The sequence below is a fragment of the Larus michahellis genome, chromosome 6, assembly GCF_964199755.1.
Source record: "Larus michahellis chromosome 6, bLarMic1.1, whole genome shotgun sequence".
In the NCBI taxonomy this organism is placed as follows: domain Eukaryota; kingdom Metazoa; phylum Chordata; class Aves; order Charadriiformes; family Laridae; genus Larus; species Larus michahellis.
In genome coordinates this window covers 73,419,264-73,441,563 of record NC_133901.1, presented here as the reverse complement: position 1 = coordinate 73,441,563, position 22,300 = coordinate 73,419,264, and the positions used below count along the sequence as shown (strand labels likewise).

The following is a 22,300-nucleotide window of genomic DNA, read 5'->3' as shown; positions in this document are numbered from 1 at the left end:
ATTAAGTTACGATACTGTTCCAGAGCATAATTTATAGTTGTTCTGTCATTCTCATCTATTGGGTTTGAATTCAGTAGAAGGCGATCCCATATTCTTATGCAGACAAGAATCAGCAGAAAAAATGCTTTTGATTTGCTATATTGAAGAATACTAACCAAATCTCAAAAAATTCAAGATTGTGTACCGTTGAACAGGAGTTAAAAACCAAAACAAGTAACTAGAGTGTTTCAAGTATATTAGGTGTTTATTTTGAAAGGAAGCATGTAACATACGCCTAAGGGAACTTGGAAAAACAGCTCTAATAGTCCACTTTACCATACAAACCCACCGCTGTCAGACACGACTGCTAATTCCCAAACAAAACTCACATACATACTAACTTGAAGAGCGATCGGCTGAAATGAATTCTAAGTTGCTACTGCTGAGTATAGAAAGCGATCCCTGGAAAATAATACTGGTTCACCTCACACAGATAAAAAGATAAAAAGCAGACAGCCTGTCTTCATAGCCTGCACAGCTTTAAAAACAAAATCAAGAAAAGCTGTTTCAGCTGCTGACGCTGCACTCGTGTTGGGAGCTCAGCACACAGAGAGACTTGGCCAGATGTCCCCAGGACAGAGACTTGCTTCTGCTCAGGGGTTTTACTTCTTTAGCATACAAAGACATGCTTTTGTTGCTACTCTGAATTTTTTATATTAGGTAACAACTAAAAATGCTCAAAGATAAATTAATTTCCTAATTGTATAGGGGAGAATTCCTATCAATAAGCACAGTAAGAAGGGGTGGGTAACTCTCCTGCATAGAAGTTTTGCTTCGGTTTTGCATAACTTGCTCACTAAAACCCCACTTCAATGCTAGAGAAAGCTTCGTGGAACTGGACTGAAGCATTCCAATGTACTGCAACCGTGATAAAGATTTGTTACCAAACACTTTGAACGTCTACAAAAGGCATAATTTTGAATATCCAAGAGCCACATTAGTTCCATTGAAAATTATGGGCAAATGTTTGACATTTTATACCCACTCCCAAGTGTTTTTCCTGTTTTGATTCTAAACCTTATTGTGCTGTTGATGGAAATATCCAGCAAACACCTACACTTGGCATTAGGCCCACCTCCAGAAAAACAAACATCAGCTGCAACTACATTAAACACAAATGAAACCAGGAGCTTTTTTCCCTTTCATGTTCGTACTCTTGGTAAACAAACGTAGCACGATGCACCAGTAAACATGAGCAACTCTGCAGAACGTACAGCAAAAAAATAAGTTAAATGAGCAGTGTATATTCCTATATTAAAATGCTAGTATTTAACAAAAAAACCCCACAACAAATCCAAAACAGTTAACAAAGCTCACCCACTTCCACAGGCCATTGATTACTTTCTAGAAGAGGACATCTCTGACATTGCCGTAACATTTAGCAATGGTCTGTGCTGACTCCTGTAGCATGGGCAATTCTGGGAGATAGAGAACTCTGGGGTTCTAGCTCTATCATTGTGACTACATTAAAAATTAAGCTAGGACTGGACTTCTGAAACAGTAAAAAACATTTAAAAGAGCAATCTTGCATCTTGAAAGATCTACTTTAATATATCCCTGGTTTCCTTCCTGGAAGACATTTTTCAAGATGATGCATTTACACCAATTGTGAAGCGACATGGCCTGAGACGGGCGCCTCAGTCAGCTTCCTTCTTGACCTACAGTAGCTCTCATGCGGCACGATCCTTGCTTGAGGAGGTATCAAAATGAGCGTGAAGCTAACAAACCATGTCTGAAACAAGCCTTGATTTAGATCTTCTGAGAAAACGACTTCACTTGCCAACCCAACGAGCTACTGAACTTCCCTAATACATCACGTGAATCTGGCTGCAGATTGCTTAGAAAGAAGTTCTCTCACAAGTGTAAAAGCCAAGCTAGGAGGGTAACCCAGAGGGGGCCTTAGTCTATAACTTCACTCGAGATCCTGATGACTGAACATGTTAAGTAAGCAGATTTTGACATATTGTGCATGCTAAAATAAATGTCCACCAACATGGAAAAAATGATCTAAATGTTAAGCACTAGTAACGCAGATAAAACTTGTCTCTAGAGAAAAATGCACTGCTCGCTCTCAAGTCATGCTAAAATGTGGTGAAATTTGGAGGTAAATGGTGGTAATCAAGCAACACTACTAGGATAAAATCGGTCTCAAAACAAGAACTATAAACAAGGTCTTAAAACATGAAGACAATACTCGTGTTCATGGTTCCCTTTAACGACATCATATGTGGAACTGACAATAAAAAAAATGTAGTCACTGTCTTTACATCACTATTTTGACTTCATTTTCAGCATCGTGGTATTTCGAGTTGATATTTTTATATTTCAGTGTATTGCTTAGCATTTTAAGTGGCTCATCCATACTCTGAATTTACTGCAGTCCCTTTAATGATACCACATTTTAACACCCCTAATTCCACTCTGATACTAATGGTATCCACAGTAATTAGCCTTCATTAAAGGAAAGCTTAAGTCCAAGGAGCGTTCTTCTGTGGGAATATGCCCAGTATTTCTATTATTAATGACTTCTGGAACCTATCAGACCATAAATAATGCAAATGATGTTGCATCTTTTCCTCTCTGCTGACAACTTCTTAATTTTACCCTCCTAATGTAAATTTATAACTGCAATACTGTGTGGAAAAAAGGAGAAAGTGTGATAAAAGAGCAAATTGTGCTTGTCTTTGAAGAATGTGAGCTGAAACACAATACGAAAACACAGAAAGCACTATCAGGCTTCTGGCATGCAGATGAACAATGTGAAACAGCTTGTGAAAATTGGTTATGGTGTATTTATAGCGCACGACATTTTTAAGAAGAAGTAGGTGTGCGCTTCAGATTGTATACAAATTTGGTAATTACATCCCCACCTTCCTTATGACACACAGGCAGACAACGCAACTTCCCCCATGCCTGTTCTCATGTTCCTCTTGCCTCCTGCCAGAGCCCGAGCGGAGCAGCGACCCGGAGCCAGCAGAGAGCTGGTTCTGGGATGTGCCCGCAGGTGCTGCCCAGCCCCGCTCCCACCTCCACACCCTCCTGCCACAGGCCGGGGGAGGCCGCAGACAGGCGCTGCACGCGCCGAGGGGAGGCCGACATCTGACAGCCTTCAGTGGCCCCCAGCGCCTGGCACGGCCCCGCTGCCCCACTGCAGCACCAGCAACTTGGTCTGCTCTGCCCACCAGGCCTCTGCCCGTGTCACGGAGGCAATCGACTGGTGTGACTTTTGGGGTTCGTCACCCCTGGGAGGCTGTCACTAGCCTCCTCAGTGTCTGCAGCAGCCTACGTGTCTGAACCAGACTACGGCCTGAAACCAGAAGCTACACTGAACCATCCGTCATTTACCGGCTCCACCTTTTTTCTGTAAGCCAGGTACTGCATTTCCATTTTTTTTACACACTCATCTGCTAATTAAGTGTCCTCTTTCATCTCCCTAATATGTCCATTTCCCCTGTATTCCCTACAAATGTGCAGTTATCCTCTTGACTACTCTGAGTGCCTGCGTGCACACTAGCCATTCTTCACCTTAATGAAACGGCCCAACCTTCTGCTTCTGTTCGCGCTGCTTCTCTGCTGATTCTGAACAACAGACTCTGCCGAAACTTCATCTTCTGTTCGTCTAACCGCATCACACGTACTTAAAATTTCCTTTTATACAAATAAAACCTCTTCTTCTCCGCTTTAAGATCCACGGTTTGATTTTTTTTATCACAACATTGAAGCACAACATCACTCATTCTAGCCAGCAATATCCCATTCAGATGCAAAGATGGACGACACCCACTAGCGAAAGAGCCCACAAGGAAAGATCCCTTGGTTCCCACTTTTGCAAAGCAAATCGCAGTAAACGCACACCAATACCTCTCCAACATACCTGGCATGGCTGGCTCCATACAGGGTAGTCTTCCATTCCCAGAATCACGAAGAAAGCACAGGATGGATTTTAATCCCTTTTGTATGACATCTTTAGGTGGAAATTCAAGGGGACAGTGTCTCAGATTCAAGGCTGTCAACGAAGTTAAGTTTCCTGTGAAAATGACAGAATTTAGCAAACACAGAACGACAGAACAGCCCAGGCTGGAAGGGACCTCGAAAGCTCATCAGGCCCAACCTTTCCACGTTTGAAAGCTGCGTGAGTTTTCAGATACACAGAGCAGTTGAGTCCAACTGAATGACTGGTATTAACTGTGTTTCTGATTTCTATGGTAATTACCATTATTACATGTGCAGATACTATATACTACCTTAAATTATCTATGTGGCCAAGTCTAGAGATTTTTACCTTGCTGGTTTTAGAGCTACAAATAACTGATAGTGTTTGTTTCATGAAAGGGGCAAAGCAGTTTTGGCAGAAGATAAACCCCTTGCGTTCTAACACTCCTCACCGACGGGGGAGGCCAGGTGCGGTAGGTTTAAATTCTGAGTGATGCCCAATCCAGCACTATCAGTCCAGTTGCGTTTAATATTTATTAAACTATTATGATTTGGATACACTAATAGTGGACTGCACCTTCAGTCTAGTCGTGCTCATGAACTAGCATGGCCACCCTCCAGTCTTTGGTCGCGTTCAGTGAGAAACCGAAACGACCAGCTACTGAAACAGTGCAGTTTATTTAAACAACAGGTGTGTAGGTTCTTAGGATTGCCGGTGATAAATACACTGTCTGCAAAGCACGTGCAAATGGAAGTATTGTGACACATACAAAACGCCCGACAAAGTTATAAACGATACAGCCTGGCTATAAATGTAGGAAAGAGATTCTCTAGAGAAATTTCTAAGTTTCCCGAGAAAGCACTTGGTATGATCTAAGTCTTACCCAAAGATCTAAGTCTTACCCCCCCACTATGGGGGGGAAGAAAGGCTCAGCCCGTCGACTGATCCCAGAAATCAGTGATGGAGTTCTTCGCGATGGTGTCTTCCCCGGGTATCCCCCCTCTCTCGGGCTATTTTTATACTATTTGTTATCTTCAAGGTGGAGTTTGAGTGACTTTAGTCATACATACTTTTATTATGATTGGTGTAAAATTCTCTCGCTTCACAATTAAAGGTATAGTTCACGAGAAATTCAGGGTGCAGACTCAAGACGGAGTGGTCGCACCTTGGAGGCAGGTAGCCTTCAGGATGGAGGTGTGTTTTGGTATTATAATGACATTATAATGAGCAAAGTTCGCACAAAGGACAGCATTTCATCAAACTTTGACAAAATGTTGGCTCCGAGTATCGAGCGGGCAGCTAATTGGCAGCTTATCTGTTTCATGGTATCATCCCATTCCCATATCTGCTATACATCATAAGGTAAAGCCACGGAATAATGGCATCCCGCCCCGTACCTCATGTAGCTTCACAAGCATCCTTAGCAGGGAACCACAGGTGTTGTATTCTTCATGCCAGCTGCGGCTATTTTCTACCTCAGAAGCCTCTTGATTTTATACTTTTCCTTAATGTGTGAACAATGCTGTACTTTTGTATTTTTAGCCAATTTAGTAATTATTCCACAGTGTTACATATGCATAGTACTACTAATAGCGTAATTCCTAAGATTATTACTGAATTCCTGATGGGCTATATGTCTCTTCTCAAATCTCAGGCTATTCTGGGTAGACAGACTGAGTCACATTGAAATGTTTGCTTTCTTCTTGGAAGTAACTCCTGAGAATGTTAAAGCCGCTGCTTTGCTGTGCTTCACTAAGGCCACCTGCAGACCAAGGCTCTTGTGAAAAAGTACTTCAGAGTTGACACCCAGTTCCAGAGTTTGGCCCAGATGTATACAGAGCCAAACACGTATTTTATCACTTCACATACTTCTCATTGAAATGCAAAAAACTCATCTCTTCCGCCAAGAACTCCCGCCTTTTCCCGGCAGGGGACCCATCGTTGAACTGAGCCAGCGCTGTAGCATCATCTGGCGTGTACTCTGCCCCGGGTATCTTCTGTTTTGGTTTCTGACATGTTTCACATGAATTTGTATAAAACAGATCCTGTCATTCTTCTTGTCAGTGCTTGCATGCTTTTTCTTCTTTTACCTTTTTTGCCCTTATATTCTCCTGTTGCTTAACAGCTTTGCAATCTTTTAATGTTTTTTATCTCCTATTTTTAAAATTTTTAATTATTTAATTTCTCTAAGCAAATTGTTCCCCCCGTTCAAGGTCAGTCCAGACAAAACGAACTTCCTTACAACAGCTCAGCCGACCAGTACAACCCCCCCACTGCTGTTCTTATGCTTTTACCCATAAATGAATGGAATTTGCGGTGTTGATAAATCAGGTTTTTGACCTACATTAATTTTTTCATATGAAAGGAAAGGAATTAAAGATTTTAAAGTTTTCCTTCTCTCCTTGCTAGCGCATTGTTCTAATTTTTTACTTCTGAAATTAGCGAGCCCATATTGCTTCTCTCTCCCACCCTCGCCACTAGCTATTCTTGCCCAAGGAACAAAAGGCCACCATCTCTTGGCGACCAAGAAGGGAGGGACATAAATCTTCAGCCTCCCGGGGGTTAATGGGTTCGTGTGTCTCGCAGACCTGCCGCAGCCTCCTGCTCATCTCCTCCGCAGAAGCATGTGCGGCACAGGTTACACACGTGCAGAGGAGCTGACGGCCAGGGTGGCAGTCATCTGTCATGTTCTGCTTACTGTCTGGCGAAATGGGAACAAAGTGCAAAATATGCACAATCTATTTCAGGAATCAGATTTATACTGATTATTTATATTTATAAATATTTATAAATCACATTTCACAGAAATAAAATAAAATTAGCAATTTTCCCTTCCTAACTAGATTTCCGGAATTAAATAATACTTTCAGTCTGTTTTGATTCAAACAAAACCACAACAGTTGAAAGCTGCTAAATCTTTCAAAACATAGATGTACCAAGTCTCTAAAAGAAAGGCGATGTATTTTGTCCTGACATTTATTTTAGATCGACATATGGTTTAAAACAATGCATTCAGGAAGAGCAGCATTTAAGACAGCATAGACAATTTCAATCTAGTCAGTCAGAATATATTTCTCATGTTGTATTACTGGAGTCAGACTTTAATAAAATCTCCACACTTTAGATCTTCACAGCTCCACTGTGCAGTCCAATCTGCCTCACTTGCTACAGGCTGACTGCTTAACATTCTGACTGTGTCTATCTCCTTTATTCATTACAGTATAAAATAATGTATTTGCTCTTTTAAAATGTTTTTGTAAAACCTTACTTGCAGAAATGACAAATACATCACTAACAGCACAGCTATTTGATTTTAAATTACCAGTAATTAAAGCTGAAAGGAATGTTACAAAACAAATTTTACAATGTTATTAACAACTCCATTTGACATTACTTCTCTAGAAATGTCAACTACAGCAACACTGACAGAGTACACTTAAAAAGACGAAATAAAAGCCAGGAGGAGAGCCACTGCAGGCAGCGAGCAGCTGCAGGAGGTACCAGTGGTCTGCGGGAGCTGGGGAGCACCGAGGCCATCATTGCTCCAAGCACCGCCACGGGGCAACCACCGGGTCCTTTGGGGTCCCTTCTCTTGGAAGAGAGAGTGGAGACCCCGGAGCAAATGAATTCTCCACAGCAAGGGGACAGTACGTACAACCTGCTGCGTGAGAAACCATACCACAGCTACACAGAGATCTACCGCGACACCCTGTTACCGCCAGGGAATGCAGATTTGTCCCAGTTTCACTGAAATGGAGAACAAATGCACCTAAAACTTATTTCTTTTCAACTAACATTCTGATTTTTCATTATCTGTTTTTTTTGATCAGCCACAGGGTAAGAGCTGACTAGTAGCTTAGTGGTAGTGTGAGAAAAATTGAGTTTTACCCTCCTAACAGCAACAAAGTTACTTACTTGAGAGCTAAGGAAAATTCAGCTCAAATCTCAAAAAACACTCAAAACTTATATTTTTTCCCCCACAGACCACACCTAGAATTAGAACTCTCAAATTTTAATCAGAACTATTCCTTTGAAGTCTGCTAAAGTTGAACTCAGACTGAGAAGCAAGGAAAATCAGAACTGTCTGAATCATTATTCCACAATCGCGCTCAAATTGCAACGGCTAATCTAAACCTGCCCCGCTCTAGTTTAAACCATTGCCCCTTGTTTAAAACCATGGCCCTGTTGGTTTGCTGTAAGTGAAGTTTAAGAGGGAACAACGCGGAATCAGCCTGCCAGCCTGGTACCACAGGTCACGGGAAACACCCCGGGGCAGACAAACTGCCACACAGAAAACAAAGCACAAAGGAAGAACTACTGGACTACAAACTAAAAATACAACCGGCCAGCAGTGCTGTATACGTAATTATGCTACAGAGTAACAGAAGTACACGAAATTGAAAATCCGTGTTTACTGCAGAGCTAAACACACTGTTGTGCAATTATTGCTGTTAGTTTTGTGAAGAAGCATAACCACAGAGCTCAGATATGAGTGTGTGCCTGTCACGCGAGCGAGCATTCCCAGCGCTCAGAACAATCCCATTGACTGCTGACAATGTGGCATTGATGATAAGGCATGCCGAGGTTTGGAGGTTTAGCAAATTGTCTGTATTCTAACAATCTAAAACCAAAAGTTTGCCAAGTGAGCTACAATTACCAGAATGCCTTTTCATACAGTCATGATTCACAAATTAGAAAATTAGTTCAAATAATCATAAAAGATAAATGCAGAAACGAAGAGCTACATTATTAACGGGAAGAAATGGCTTTGAAAATGCACCTTGTAAAGAACTACTTGGGAATATAATCAGATTTAAAATAGTTTCATATTAAGAAATTGAACCTATTTTTAAACAGAAATGATCAAAATGAATCACACAGATGACTTCAGCACTGCAAAAATGAAATCAGTTTTTTATCTCGCTGAAAACCACTGAGGTTTGAAGAAGATTTGAATGCAGTGGGGGAGTTACCCCGGACACGCAGCTCCAGCTCATGCTGCGTGATGCGGCAGTGAGCGCTGACGGCACTCGCACGCCTGGGAGGATGGCAAACTGGCACTCTACCTTCCAGCAGCCATTTCAAAAAATTTTAAAATGAAATTTTAAACTGCGTCACCTACTGAGATTCTTCATTCTTTAGTATTTGCTCCTAAATGATTCTAAAGCACACTTAGGTAGATGCAGCAATAAAATTATTTTGCTCCTGTGCAATGCTTTCTTCAGTAGGCTTGAAGAGTTTTATAACAGTATCGTCATCCCCATTTTACAGCAGAGGAAACAGAGGCCCGGGCTGTCCGAGGACTTACCCAAAGCCAGGTAACTCTCCTGACTTCTCCAGCAGCCACTGGCAGCCCTGGAAACAGAAGGCACGTATCCCAAGTTCCCCACAACACTGCCCAACCAGCACACAGTACATTGGACTTTGAGATCATTTTTTGAAACATGTTGGCTGGCAACTAATTTTTCATCTTTGAAAATGAAATTTAGAACACATGATAATTCTACACAAATCATGTGAACCAGTATCAACGCTCTAGGAACAGCCCCAGGTGAATAACTGTTTTGTTACCATTCAGACTTCTACTTCCCTTCCAAAGATTTTTCATTCATTGAACAAGTAGCTTTTAACAAAACAAACCAAAAAAAGAGTTCAATGAATGAAGACAAACATTGTAAGTTCATTCCAGATCTAGGTTAAAAAAACACCCAAGAAATGAAGACTAACAGCTGAGATAGAGTTATCACAGATCATCCTCCAAACTCACCTCAGTTTACATTACAGGCTTTTTGTTTGGTATTGATGATACTAGCATCATAAAACTGGTATTCTGCTTACTACGAAAAGAGAGGACCAAGAATCACGGAACAGCCACTGCAGGACAGTAACTCACATCAGAGTTAGTGCTGACACTGTCAGCATCAGCTCCTACTCTGTTTCTTGATATAGGTGGTTATGATGGCAAGTGTACCGACAAGAGAGCAATAGGGAAGGGTAGGAGTAAGAGTGGGCTGGGAATTAGCTCATGAAACATGATTTTGTCAGAAAAAGCTGTCTTGTCAAAACATGAGTGTTTTGTACAAATATACTAGATTTTGACAACGCCTCACAATGTCACAGCACAATTCCCAGGTTTCCTCCCAGCTTACCAGGTGGACTGCTTGGCATTCTGCTCAGGTCCCACGAGCAGAGAAGCCTGTGAGGCACTGCCTGGGACACGCAGGGGCCCTGGAAGTCCTGACAAGCACCACTCCACCGCAGGGAAACGATGAGCCTTTAGTCACCTGGATTAATGCAATCCTTGCAAAACATCTACCATCCCCTAGCTAAGGTTCAAATCACTGTGCCGGTCCCAGTCTCACTTTGCCCACTACATAAGCAGTCAAGTCTGAAGCAGCTCAGCTGCTGCGGGGCAGAGGGAGGCACGGTTCTGCACATCATGTGTATGTATGTACACATGCACACACATACGTATCTGTATATATTACCTCATGGCAATTGTAGTATATATGACTACTGGGTGGCACTGCCATGGACATACGGGCTCTGCCAACAGAACAGATCATCCGAAGTAAGGCATATGGTAGGACAGCATCACCCCAGCACAACAATTGTGCCAGCCTTATCCAGGATCCTTGCAACTGTTAAAAATACTGAAGTGGATGTGTGCAAGCGATTAAGGCAAATGATGCTGAAAGTCTTGCTAGCAGAGCTGGCAGAGTGGGCCAGGCTGGCTTGGGCCACCCCTGCTCAGTGAGGGTATCACTGCACACTCGCTAATGAGCACACCTCCCCCCCAGCTCCGGGCAGCCTGGCTGCTGCCAGCCTCTACAAATACCTCCAGCCATCTGTCATCACCGCGCTGCTGCCCAACACGACCTGCCCTGCAGAGCCTGCAGCGCTCTTTTCCAATTGCTGTGGCTTGAACAAAACCTCCAACACAGGAGGAACGCTGGCATCCATTTTTTTGGTGCCTATCATCCACATAGCCAGGAGAACTGGATAAATGTCACATACAGTAGGAATTCCCTTATCTCAATACCAATCTGGGAAACCTGTATCAAAGTATTACAGTAGAAGAGAGGCCTGATCCATGATCTGTCCAGAAAACAGCATTGCATGAACCAAGTTTTACTGCAGAAAGGCCAGCATACCACTGGCCCATTCTACTTTGAGACACAAGGATGTTCAAATCAGTAAACAGTTGTGGGTTTTTTTTAAACCACCACTTTTTCTTTTTTTTAAGTCACCACTTTTTTTTAAGTCACCACTCAGCTCAGGGTAGAAAAGCAGAGTTATTCCAGGAACAGGCTGCCTCATGTGAAGCAGGAAAGGATCAACTGACGCCCTCTGTCCTTCCCCTGCCTGGACTACTAGCCATTCCTCTCCAGCAGCCAGATGGGCAACAGCAGGGCTGCAGAGGTCACCAAGTCCAGCTACACTTTGAGGCCACTTCCCTGCACTCATATGCTTTGATCCCCTGTTCAAAGTTCTCTTTCAATAAATGTCCTAGGAGAGAGACTCCACAAGAATAAGCCCTGCTTCAGGACGCAACTAAAGCTAACTAACACAGCAGAGCTGGTAACGCGGGTGAACTGCGCCTGCGTCAACAGCGTCTGAACGGCAAGGGTCAGTCGTTTTTTTCTTCCCTATGGATGTATGACACCACCACCAGGTCAGCCAGCGCCCAGCACGCCTGCACTCTCTGGCACACTGGCTGTGAATGACTTCAGCACAGAGCTTGGAAAGGCCAGAGGGCATTCTGGCCTGTCCCACAAGGATGAGCTGGCCCGAAGCCCGTGGGTAGCAGGCCTGAAGAAAGGAGGGCCCTGGAGAGCTGAAGAGTGCCGGGTCTGCGCAGAAGACCTGTCCAGGGAAGAGACCTGTCTGAACTGCCCCAGAGTAACTGCCAGGTGGAAAGCAAGACTCAGCATCGCATGGCAGAGGGCTAGAATGGCTGCGATGCAAGGGTGTTTACCGCTGTGCCTGCTTCTTTCTTAATGCATTGCCCAAGGAGCAGGAGCGACCACACTTGCACAGCATTAAGTATGAATAGCAAAGCTTTGTTAAAGTAACAGCAAACCTAACAGTGTTTGGGAACCTCAGACTACAACTGCATCACTAAATGGTGACCTTGCTCCTCGAGATGCATGTCTGCCTGCACCAGCCAGGCCTCTCCAGCCTATTCTGGCCCATGGCCTGGAAATGACGACGCTGCAGAGTTCTGCATGCCGCCAACACCCACTTTGGGACCAAACCTGTGTAACTGTATAGGAACAGGTCATTTTGTGCCAACTGGCCTCAGTAACGGGGGACATTCCTGGCCACATTTTCTTTACTAGCAGAGATGTCACCTGAGGGACAGAGGCAGGTAAGCTACTTTATTGTGTAGACAGTACTGGAAAGTGAAAACAAATATAATGAAGTCCAATGAAGCACAGGAGCCAGCATGTTTACCATCAGCAGCTGCAAAAACGTATGCCAAAGTACAGTCCGAACACCAGCTATGTAAGCAGAAGGATGTTAGGCCTGACTGTGTGGCCATCTTCAGTTCAAGCCATTTGTTTTGGTGACACAACTCCAGCTGAGTTTTGGAGGTTAGTCTCCCAGAACCAGAGCAAGGAGCCTGAAAGCTCAGACAACATCAGCAAGGGATAATAAAAACCCCAACATTTATGCTCCGAGGACCCCAAGAGTCTCAACCGGACCATCCCAGGAATCCATGCAACCTCCTGTTTCCCTTAGGAACATTCGATTTGGAATTATTTGTTATTTCAAAGTAGTAACTGCTAATGCAAAAAGAGTTATTAAAATGAAGCTACAAACTGTAAAGGCAACCTTGAGTGTAAAAAGCTGCTGAGAAGTTCTCAGCTCTCATGCCGTTTAGTTGTTTATGTCTGACTCTGCAGATGCCTGAGATGTTTTTTACTTCAGCCTTACTCAGAGAAACAACATCGAACATTTCTGACTAGAACATCACAGACACTGTGTCCAGTTCTGGGCTCCCCGGTTCAAGAGGGACAGGGAACTGCTGGAAAGGGTGCAGCAGAGGGCTACAAAGATGATTGGGGGACTGGAACACCTCTCTTATGAGGAAAGGCTGAGGGATTTGGGTCTCTTCAGTCTGGAAAAAAGACGGCTGAGGGGTGACCTTATCAATGCTTATAAATACTTAAAGGGTGGGTGTCAGGAGGATGGGGCCAGGCTCTTTTCAGTGGTGCCCGGGGACAGGACAAGAGGCAATGGGCACAAACTTGAACATAGGAAGTTCCACCTAAACATGAGGAGGAACTTCTTTACCCTGAGGGTGACAGAGCACTGGAACAGGCTGCCCAGAGAGGTGGTGGAGTCTCCAACTCTGGAGACATTCAAAACCCGCCTGGACATGTTCCTGTGTAACCTGCTCTAGGTGACCCTGCTCTGGCAGGGGGGTTGGACTAGATGATCTCCAGAGGTCCCTTCCAACCCTATGATTCTATGATTCTATGATTCTATGACATTTTAATAAAATTTTCCCCTCTTATCAATGAAGGCAAGCATTATAAATAACATAAGTCATTTTCCCCCCTCTCATAGCACACAGTAAATTAAAAATTAAATTCATGGTAAATTAAAACCATTCTTTAGATAAATATAGAAGTACTTTAAAGTCTAACCACAGAATTAAACACTAAGAGCCAAAAAATGTCTGTGATATCTTCAAAAAAAGCAGTGAGTACTTACCAAGCTCTGCGGGTAGCTCTTTTATAGGATTCCTTTCTAAAAGCAGAGTTTTCAATTGCCTTTTCAATAAAACAGAAGAGAGTAGTAACTCTAAGAGCAAAGTTCATGTAATTAAATAGAAACACAGAAATATTTTTCCACAGTAGTTTTTTTTCTTGCTTTCATCTCCTATTACAGAAAGGACGCCACAAGGCAAATCCACACTTCTCCATCGCTAACGTCAGTGCTGGAAAATAACACACCTCAAAGCTTGCTGGTATGACAGTCCGAAGTTTGCACTTATACCCATTTTATTACATACTACTTCAACATTTAGTATTTGATCTTTCTTTGCAAAGCCTGCTTATCACTTTAAAGTCTGATACTGACTGTTCCAATTATAAACACATCATTTTCAGTTGTTTATAGTTTTGCTGAGCTTCAACTGTTTGGGTTGTTGAGTGCGTTCCTCAGGCTAAATTTGAGCTAAAACTGCTCAGCCATTTTAGATAATGAGATTAGAAAGAAATATGCCCTATTTGTATTTAATTTCATCAACTTCTTTTTTTAAAAAATGTCTTGTATTCCTATTCTTGGAAGCAGCCTAGAAGCTTGGCATGGGTTACATGCAACATTTATGGCATTTATGTCACATACAAGATAATATTGTTTTGATATATCTGAAAATCTGCTAACATTTAGACAAATCCTAAGCTTCTGAAAAAATGTCAGTATGCCTGCACTCAGAAAACAATCGGTATTGTTTAGCAAGTAAAATGCCCAGAGTTGCTGTATATACTGTGGTTTGGAGCGTCTCTGATGGGAGCCTCTGGGCTACTGCACGTTTAGGACACAGACACATCCTCCAGATGCAGGGAAATGGTCTCTTTTTCCCCCTGTAGCACACAGCCACTGACCCCCAGGCAGCTATGGAACGGAGACTAGACAGAAACCATACGTTACCTGCTTCCTAACTTTTGACTGCTTCATTTTGCCATTTTAATAGCATTCTTTTAAATAGCTTTTACTATCCAGCAACATATCAGATCAAATGATACTCTATAGGCAAGGTGTTGTCCGTATCATAAGTGAAAAAATATCCTAACAGAAAAGTTAATGTGTTTTTATTTACTAGTGTTGCAGTCTGACTTGTTTACTGTTAAAATTCAAGAAAACAAACAGGAAGAAAGCTTGGTAGTTTCTGTCATAATATTTCTTTACCTCTAGGAAAGAAAAACAAACCAAACACATTGGCAGCTGCTCAACACCGGATTAACATTTGTGGCAATATTTTAAGACATTTCAATTCAGTCAAAAAAAATGAAAGCACCGTATTCACTTCTGCATTATTGAAGCAGACTACTGAATTAGTTTAATGCAAAAACAAAGTGAAAGAGACAGGAGATTCCAGACGCCGAAACCCAAATTCCTCTGCAGTTTGAAGCACCCTGGTAAGCTGGGGCGGTGCTGCTGCCCCCGAACCACTTGTGGCCCTGTGCAGGGAGAGCTGGGGCCATGTGCCCTGTGCCACAGCAAACGCTCGCTCTTGCCAGCTCCTGCCTGGATGCGGCCTCTGCGGCAGCAATGATGTGGAACATGGCCTCAGCTCATCCCTGCCCAGCCGTATGTCCGGATCTCACAGGGATTTCCAGAGAGAAAAGTGTCAGAGTGGTACCTCCCCTCCCTGCACCGGGAGCTAGACACCATTTCCAGAACTGAGGCAACATTTCTGTTTCATCTGGAGAAACTCTAATCGGAATATCTGTTAAAATCAGTGAAAAGATTCAATCGATCGGGCCCCAGACTAGCACAATATTTCAATGAGTCTCTGCTTTTGATGAAAACTACGCTTTTGGCTGCTTCTAGAAAAGGATACCCAGAGAATGTCAAAACACCTTAAAATACAGCTTATGCTCCAACATGGAATAAGAATAAAATGCAACTAAGTAATAATCAGTGAATATTTCTACATAATACATGTAGGGACTAATGACTGACACGTTATTTTCGAGGAAGATGCACTCAGAGAATGTCTTAGTCTCAAAGGACTTCAACCACTCATATGATGATGATCATATAATTTACAAGCCATACTAAAATACTATCAGTCCTGTCCAATTTATAAATAATTTATGACGGATGTATTTGAAAGATTTGAAAACATGACTGAACTCAACATTTTTCAGATATTTTTAGAAGCATAATCCTCATTTACTGTATTTTTCTAATCACAAGTTGAGTATATAATGATTCATAAACAAGTGATCTTAAAATACCTTTAAGGACCTTGTTTCAATCACAAGATGCCATAAAATTGTTTGGTTTTTCTTATTTTGGAAAATTCTGTAGCACGTACTGTTCAAGGGTTGCCTCTTTTTCCTCCTAACTCAACTCTTGACAGAAAGGTTTCTTTTAGAACCACAACTGCAAGCAAACTGTCCTGTGCCAGTCTTTTTTTTCCTTCCAGCAACAAAACCATTTCTTTGCTCCTGTTAATTACCACACATCGTGATTTGTGGTCTCCTACTTCTGGAGCGAGAAGCAAGGAATTGTCCAAGGACATTAAAAAAAACCAACCTGGTGAGAAGTTAGTTTTGGTGATCATGGCAAATGCACTTCTCAGGGTCACGGTGTACTTTCTTCCTTGCACACTCCATCTGTATCAGTGACGGCCAACTAATCCTTCCAACAGTCAATACCATGTCAGCCAACCATCAAACACAGATGAACGGGTAACCTTCTTTAGCTAAACTGTCCTCCATTGTCACTTTGGAGTGACATAAGGTTTGTAACTGTGGGTCCCTGTTTTCACCTCACCCACAGTCAATAAAGCAGAAATGGTGCAAAACCTATGTGAAAAGACTATCAGGTCTTGCATTTCCAAAGTTAAAAGAGTTTAGAAATTCACTATGTAATATTAATTGGACCTTTCAGTTCATCTGAGTTTTAGTAAACCAAATTAAGCTTATTTGCCACTCTCCTGCACTGAGGTCAACGCCAAACAAAAACATATAAAAGTCTGACTGTTACAATGAAATTACAGTAAGGCAAATAGAAGACAAATACAATTCTTATTAAATTATCTGTATGACCAATGATCTTACCTGTGGTAACCGATTCCAGGGGGAAGAGCTTTAATCTTGTTATACCGGAGATCCAGCCAAACAAGATGTGGCAGCTTTTGAAATAAATCCTCGGGAATCGTTGATATGACATTTCCTTCCAGATGAAAGTACTAAGAGAGAAAAACATAAACATGTTTTAAATTCAGAAAGAGAGGGGCCGTTCCTAAGCAAGCAAAATGTTGAATGTGAAAACTGTAAACTACTCTACATTGTTGTGGAAAGAACACTGTTAAAGGGGACTAAAGGATACACAACTCAATAAAATTACACACGGACTTTTCCTCAAAAAACAGGGATTAAAGATCATAGCTAAGTATCCGTAGCCTTCCACTCATCTGACAAAGCAACTAGCCCTTGACTCCTCTGTGCTATACTTAAGCCAAGGGTATCAGAACTACTCACAACAAAATTTACTCACCTTTATGTTGGGCAGTCTATATATTTCCTCCGTAAGATGCTTAATATTTTTTCTGCTGACATCAAGAGTACTTGAAGATGCCGACAGACACTCTTCAACAGCTTTCCTGATCTCTTTTGATGAATTAGAACCAGACGAATTTCTCTTTTTGAGATGTTCATCTCCGAAATTATCACCACTGCTGTTAAGCTCTCTAGAATAGCCGTCATCCATTTGTCAGCAAGCCTGGAACACTGACTCAGTAATTCAAATTGATCAGCTGAAGGCAAGTCATGAGCTGAGAAAAACAACAATGTATTCTGGAAAGAGAAGAAAGCAAGTTTCTGAAAAGAAATTCTTTGCTGTGAGGGTGGTGAGCCCCTGGCCCAGGTTGCCCAGAGCAGCTGTGGCTGCCCCATCCCTGGAGGGGTTCAAGGCCAGGTTGGACGGGGCTTGGGGCAACCTGGGCTGGTGGGAGGTGTCCCTGCCCAGGGCAGGGGGTGCCACTGGGTGGCCTTTAAGGTCCCTTCCAACTCTAACATTCTACGATTCTATGAATTTGCAGATTATCCCCATTGCTATGTGTTCTTTGTATGATAGAATAGAATCATAGAATCATTTAGGTTGGAAAAGCCCCTTGGGATCATCAAGTCCAACCATCAACCCCACTCTACAAAGTTCTCCCCTACACCATATCCCCTAACACGACGTCTAAATGACTCTTAAACACATTCAGGGATGGCGACTGCACCACCTCCCTGGGCAGCCTATTCCAGTGTCTAGCCACTCTTTCTGTGGAGAACTTTTTCCTAATGTCCAGTCTAAACCTCCCCATTGCAGCTTGAAGCCATTCCCTCTTGTTCTATTGCTAATTACCTGTGAGAAGAGACCAGCACCAACCCCTCTACAATGTCCTTTCAAGTAGTTGTAGAGAGTGAGGAGGTCTCCCCTCAGCCTCCTCTTCCTCAAACTAAACAGTCCCATCTCCTTCCATCGCTCCTTATAAGATTTATTCTACAGGCCCTTCACCAGCTTCGTTGCCCTCCTCTGCACTCGCTCCAGCACCTCGATATCTCCCTTGTATTGAGGTGCCCAAAACTGGACACAATACTCAAGGTGTGGCCTCACCAGTGCTGAGTACAGGGGGACAATCATCTCCCTGCTTCTGCTGGTCACACCATTTCTAATACAAGCCAGGATGGCATTGGCCCTCTTGGCCACCCGGGCACACTGCTGGCTCATGTTCAGGCGCTTGTCAATTAGAAGCCCCAGGTCCTTTTCTGCCAGGCAGCTCTCCAGCCACACTTCCCCAAGCCTGTAGCGCTGCATGGGGTTGTTGTGGCCCAAGTGCAGGACCCGGCACTTGGCCTTGTTAAAGCTCATTCCGTTAGCATTGGCCCATCGATCCACTCTATCCAAGTCTCTCTGTAGAACCTCCCTGTCCTCATGCAGATCAACACTCCCACTTAACTTGGTGTCATCTGCAAACTTGCTGATGATACACTCTATGTCCTTATCAAGGTCATCAATAAAGATGTTAAACAGAAATGGTCCCAACACTGAGCCCTGAGGGACACCACTTGTGACCGGCCGCCAGCTGGATTTAACTCCATTGACCACCACTCTTTGGGACCGTCCATCCAGCCAGTGCTTGATCCAGCAGATCGTATGCTCATCCAGGCTATGAGCCGCCAGTTTTTCCATGAGAATTCTATGGGGAACAGTGTCAAATGCTTTTCGAAAGTCTAGATACAAACCAGTCAAATTGTTCTTTATGTGTATACTTATAATAATAATTTATCATAATACATATTTAAAGGTATAGTAAATTAGAAAATTGCCCATTGGCCCTCGTGGCTACTTTCCCCACATACCACGTCATAAGTAGGACATACATATATCACAGAATCTTCAGAGTTGTGATATATGCAGTAAACAATCTCCCTTCTGACAGCACACTGTCCCGCCAAGTCTCCTGGCTACCCTCTGGGAGTGGCCTCATCGATACCTCTGCCTCCCCTTTCTACTAGCCCTTATTCGGGCACCCCACCTGAGTGCGGTGCCAGGCTGGAGGCAGGGAGCGTGGCGAGGCCCTCAGCGAGGCTTTGGGCACTTTCCCTGCTCACCTCGAAGAACACGGGTCCCACGAGGGACTCGGCCGCTTCAGGCTGAAGCACGGGCCTGCCCAGGTGTCGTGGCTGCTCGGCCTCCTGTCCCCAGCGCTGGGCACAGGCCCACAGGCACTTGCCCCTCATGGCGCTGGCTGCGGGGACATGACGGCTGCCCCGTCGCCCAGCGCACTCACAGTTCCTCCACCCGCGCCCACCGCTGCTCGAGGGAGGGTCTCCCTGGCCCTCCCCACCCAACAGCCAGCGTTGGGCTCCATCCATGCTACCAACCAACACAAAGAAAAGTTGCGGTCTTTGTTGCAGTCTTTGTAATTTCTACTGATTGTAGCGGGTCCTAACAAGGTGCTTAGGTTTTACCTGCAGGCCCGGGTTCTGCCTACCCCCCCACACCGTTCGCTCCGCTGAACCGGCTCCCCAGGCCGGAGCGGCCGCGGGCCCTCACCCAGGCGTGTCCCGGCCGTGGCAGCCCCGCGGAGGCGGGTCCTCCAGGTGAGGGCGGCCGCAGGCTCCGCGATGCCCGCCGCGGCCCCCGTCACAGTCCGCCGAGGCCGGCTCCGCTCCGCCGCCCGCAGAAGAGCGGCAATCGGTTGGAGACGCCGCTCGGCCGCCGCCGCCGCACCGGGCCCGCGTCTCCGCGGTAACGGCCCGCTGCCGCCCGCGGTCGCCCCCCGCTGCCAGCGCCGGCTACGGGCACAGCGGCCGCCGACGGCAGGTCTCCTCCGCCTGAGGGCGCCCGGTGCCAGACGCCCCAGCCGGCGGGTGAATGGGGCCGGGAGGTCCCGGGAAGGTGCCACTGCGGCGGGCTGGGAGGGCCCGCACGGGAATGGGAACTCGCCCGACCGGCGGGGCAGCGAAGGGCGGCAAGTATTGCCCGTCCAAACAGTCCAAGGCCCACTTGGTCATTTTCCAGTGACCAGAAATACCAGCGTTCTTCAAGCACCTGCCCAGGCCTTGTGGGTCCTCACAACCCATCATCAGCTGGGTTCGGTGCTGGCCTTCATCTCCCCCTGGCTAGGCCAGCCTCTCCAGCACAGCGCTCCTCCGCTCCTCTCACAGGCTGCTTTCAGAACATTTTTTTCCTCTGTTTCCCATTATTACAACTTAATTTGTTTGTCTTCCAGGGCCAACATCCACCGTATCCCCGCCTCGATGAAGCAGTTGTGCTGACAGGCCTTCCTCTTCGGGAGGTCAGAGGGAGTGGAGGAGGCGGCTGGGACAGACCCTCTCGGACACCCAGCCCCAGCGGGGGCCGGCCGGGCTGCGGCACCGTCCCTGCAGAGCCTCTGCACAGCAGGGTGAGCAACACCATTAGCCAGGGGTTGTATTGGGCTGAAATAAAATTCGGTCTTAATTAGCATCTCGGTAGAAATCCATTACTGGCACACAAAGAGCGCTTAATCTTACAAATCCAGATAATTATGTTCCCAGTGACCCGGCTGAGTTTGATCAGTAGCACTAGTAGGGTTTAAAATAAAGGAAAATAATTTCAGAATTTGGAGACAGAATTTTTTTTGGAGACAAAATTTCAGAATTTTTTTTCCTGATATACTATGGATATTAAACTAAATGAGAAAACAAAGCTATTTCAATGGGATTCCTTTAGAAGCTATTTCCTTACAGAAGCTTTTTTTTTTTTTTAATTTGTAGAAGAGAACATGATACATTTTATTATAGTCTGTAACCTCCAATGCATGTTGTACTCTGTAGGAAGGAGTATCTCACTAGCTGTAAGAGCTAATCACATGGTGAAATGTACAGCCTGGGCAATAATATTTGGAGGCAAACGGGTAAACATCTTGTTAGATTCCTCTGCATATACAGTGTCTTTTGTAGCAAGTACAGCTGGAGACTGGAACATCTCGAACTGCCAGAGAGACTGCATTCCTACAAAGCTTTCATGCCATTAAATTTAGAATTGGCTTCCCCTTGTCTCACTTGAACAATCCCCTGGTTTCGGAACTTCTGACCTCTGAAGACTGTCCAGACAGGAACCGGTTCTGTAATAGAGCATGGTGAACCTTGAAAACTTCCATTTTATAGGAAATCTCCGAATTCTGAAAGAAAAAACCTGTTGTCCTGCAGTGACCTACAACACTACCATTTTCATGGTGACAGTTGGCTTAAATGCGTAACTAAATAGGTCTAAGTTTTCATGTTGCTTTTATTGTAGGGCCACAAGCTTCTGAAAAATACACCATTACCTGGGCTGAATAAGACAAAGCACCTATTCCTCAGCTTGAGTGCATCTCCGCTTGGAAAATACAGATTCTACTAATTAGACTGTTACTGCTGATTTTAAGAAAAAGCAGGTATGACTAGTAATTGTATTACACTTTTCCTGGAATAGATTTTCTTTGAGGCTACTTAGGTGATTAAATCACAATTATGAGCAAGGTTTATAAACCAGAGGGCACAGTTTATGAAAATTAAAAAAGGATCAATGGCAAAAGGGTACTGACAGAAGTATTGCTTTGCATTTGTTTATGCAAAACCCAAAATATTTTAGGATAATTTTATTTAAGATGATATAAGTAAAAACATTAGGATTGAAGCCAATGACATCATTCCATTAACTAAAGCGGTGGTTATTCCGGGTAGTTTTGATCTCAGCATTGTGTTTAGCATTCTATGACACATTAGTAATGGAGAAGCATTTTCATTGGCATTTTAGGGAAAGTGAACCCGGAAGGATACCCAACCTAGGTAAATCATCTTAAAACAGGACTCTCAATGTTCCTTTTTGAAATCTCCAATTATTATCTCCGAATTATTCCATTCGGCCTCCTCACCTGAGTTCTCTGTGCAGCATCAGCACAGCAACATAACACCTTTTCTTTAACACAACAGTATCTGGAAAGATTTTACCCTAATGAGAAGGCAAAAAGAAATAGTAGATCAAAAGTCAATAAGTATATCCCTCAATGGGTTCATTTTACTTTTATCAAGCCAGAGTTACAAGCTGCAGTCACAAAGC

General features: G+C 44.0%; 1 protein-coding gene across 4 annotated transcripts in view; it reads right to left on the bottom strand.

Moving 5' to 3' along the window:
* The window catches only part of LRRC27 (leucine rich repeat containing 27), a 42,083-nt gene that overhangs the window by 16,705 nt on the left and 3,078 nt on the right, over positions 1-22,300 (bottom strand). For 2 of the 4 annotated variants that reach the window (XM_074591859.1, XM_074591860.1), the window contains exons 2-5: positions 17,219-17,517; positions 16,780-16,910; positions 13,697-13,755; positions 3,914-4,066 (exon numbers count right to left, since the gene is read on the bottom strand). In XM_074591859.1, coding sequence (XP_074447960.1) covers positions 3,914-4,066; positions 13,697-13,755; positions 16,780-16,910; positions 17,219-17,431 — 556 coding nt within the window. In that variant the 5' untranslated portion in view covers positions 17,432-17,517. Of the gene's footprint in view, positions 1-3,913; positions 4,067-13,696; positions 13,756-16,779; positions 16,911-17,218; positions 17,518-19,768; positions 19,944-22,300 lie in introns of those variants that run through there. The other 2 variants (XR_012587624.1, XM_074591858.1) reach the window with 2 other exon arrangements.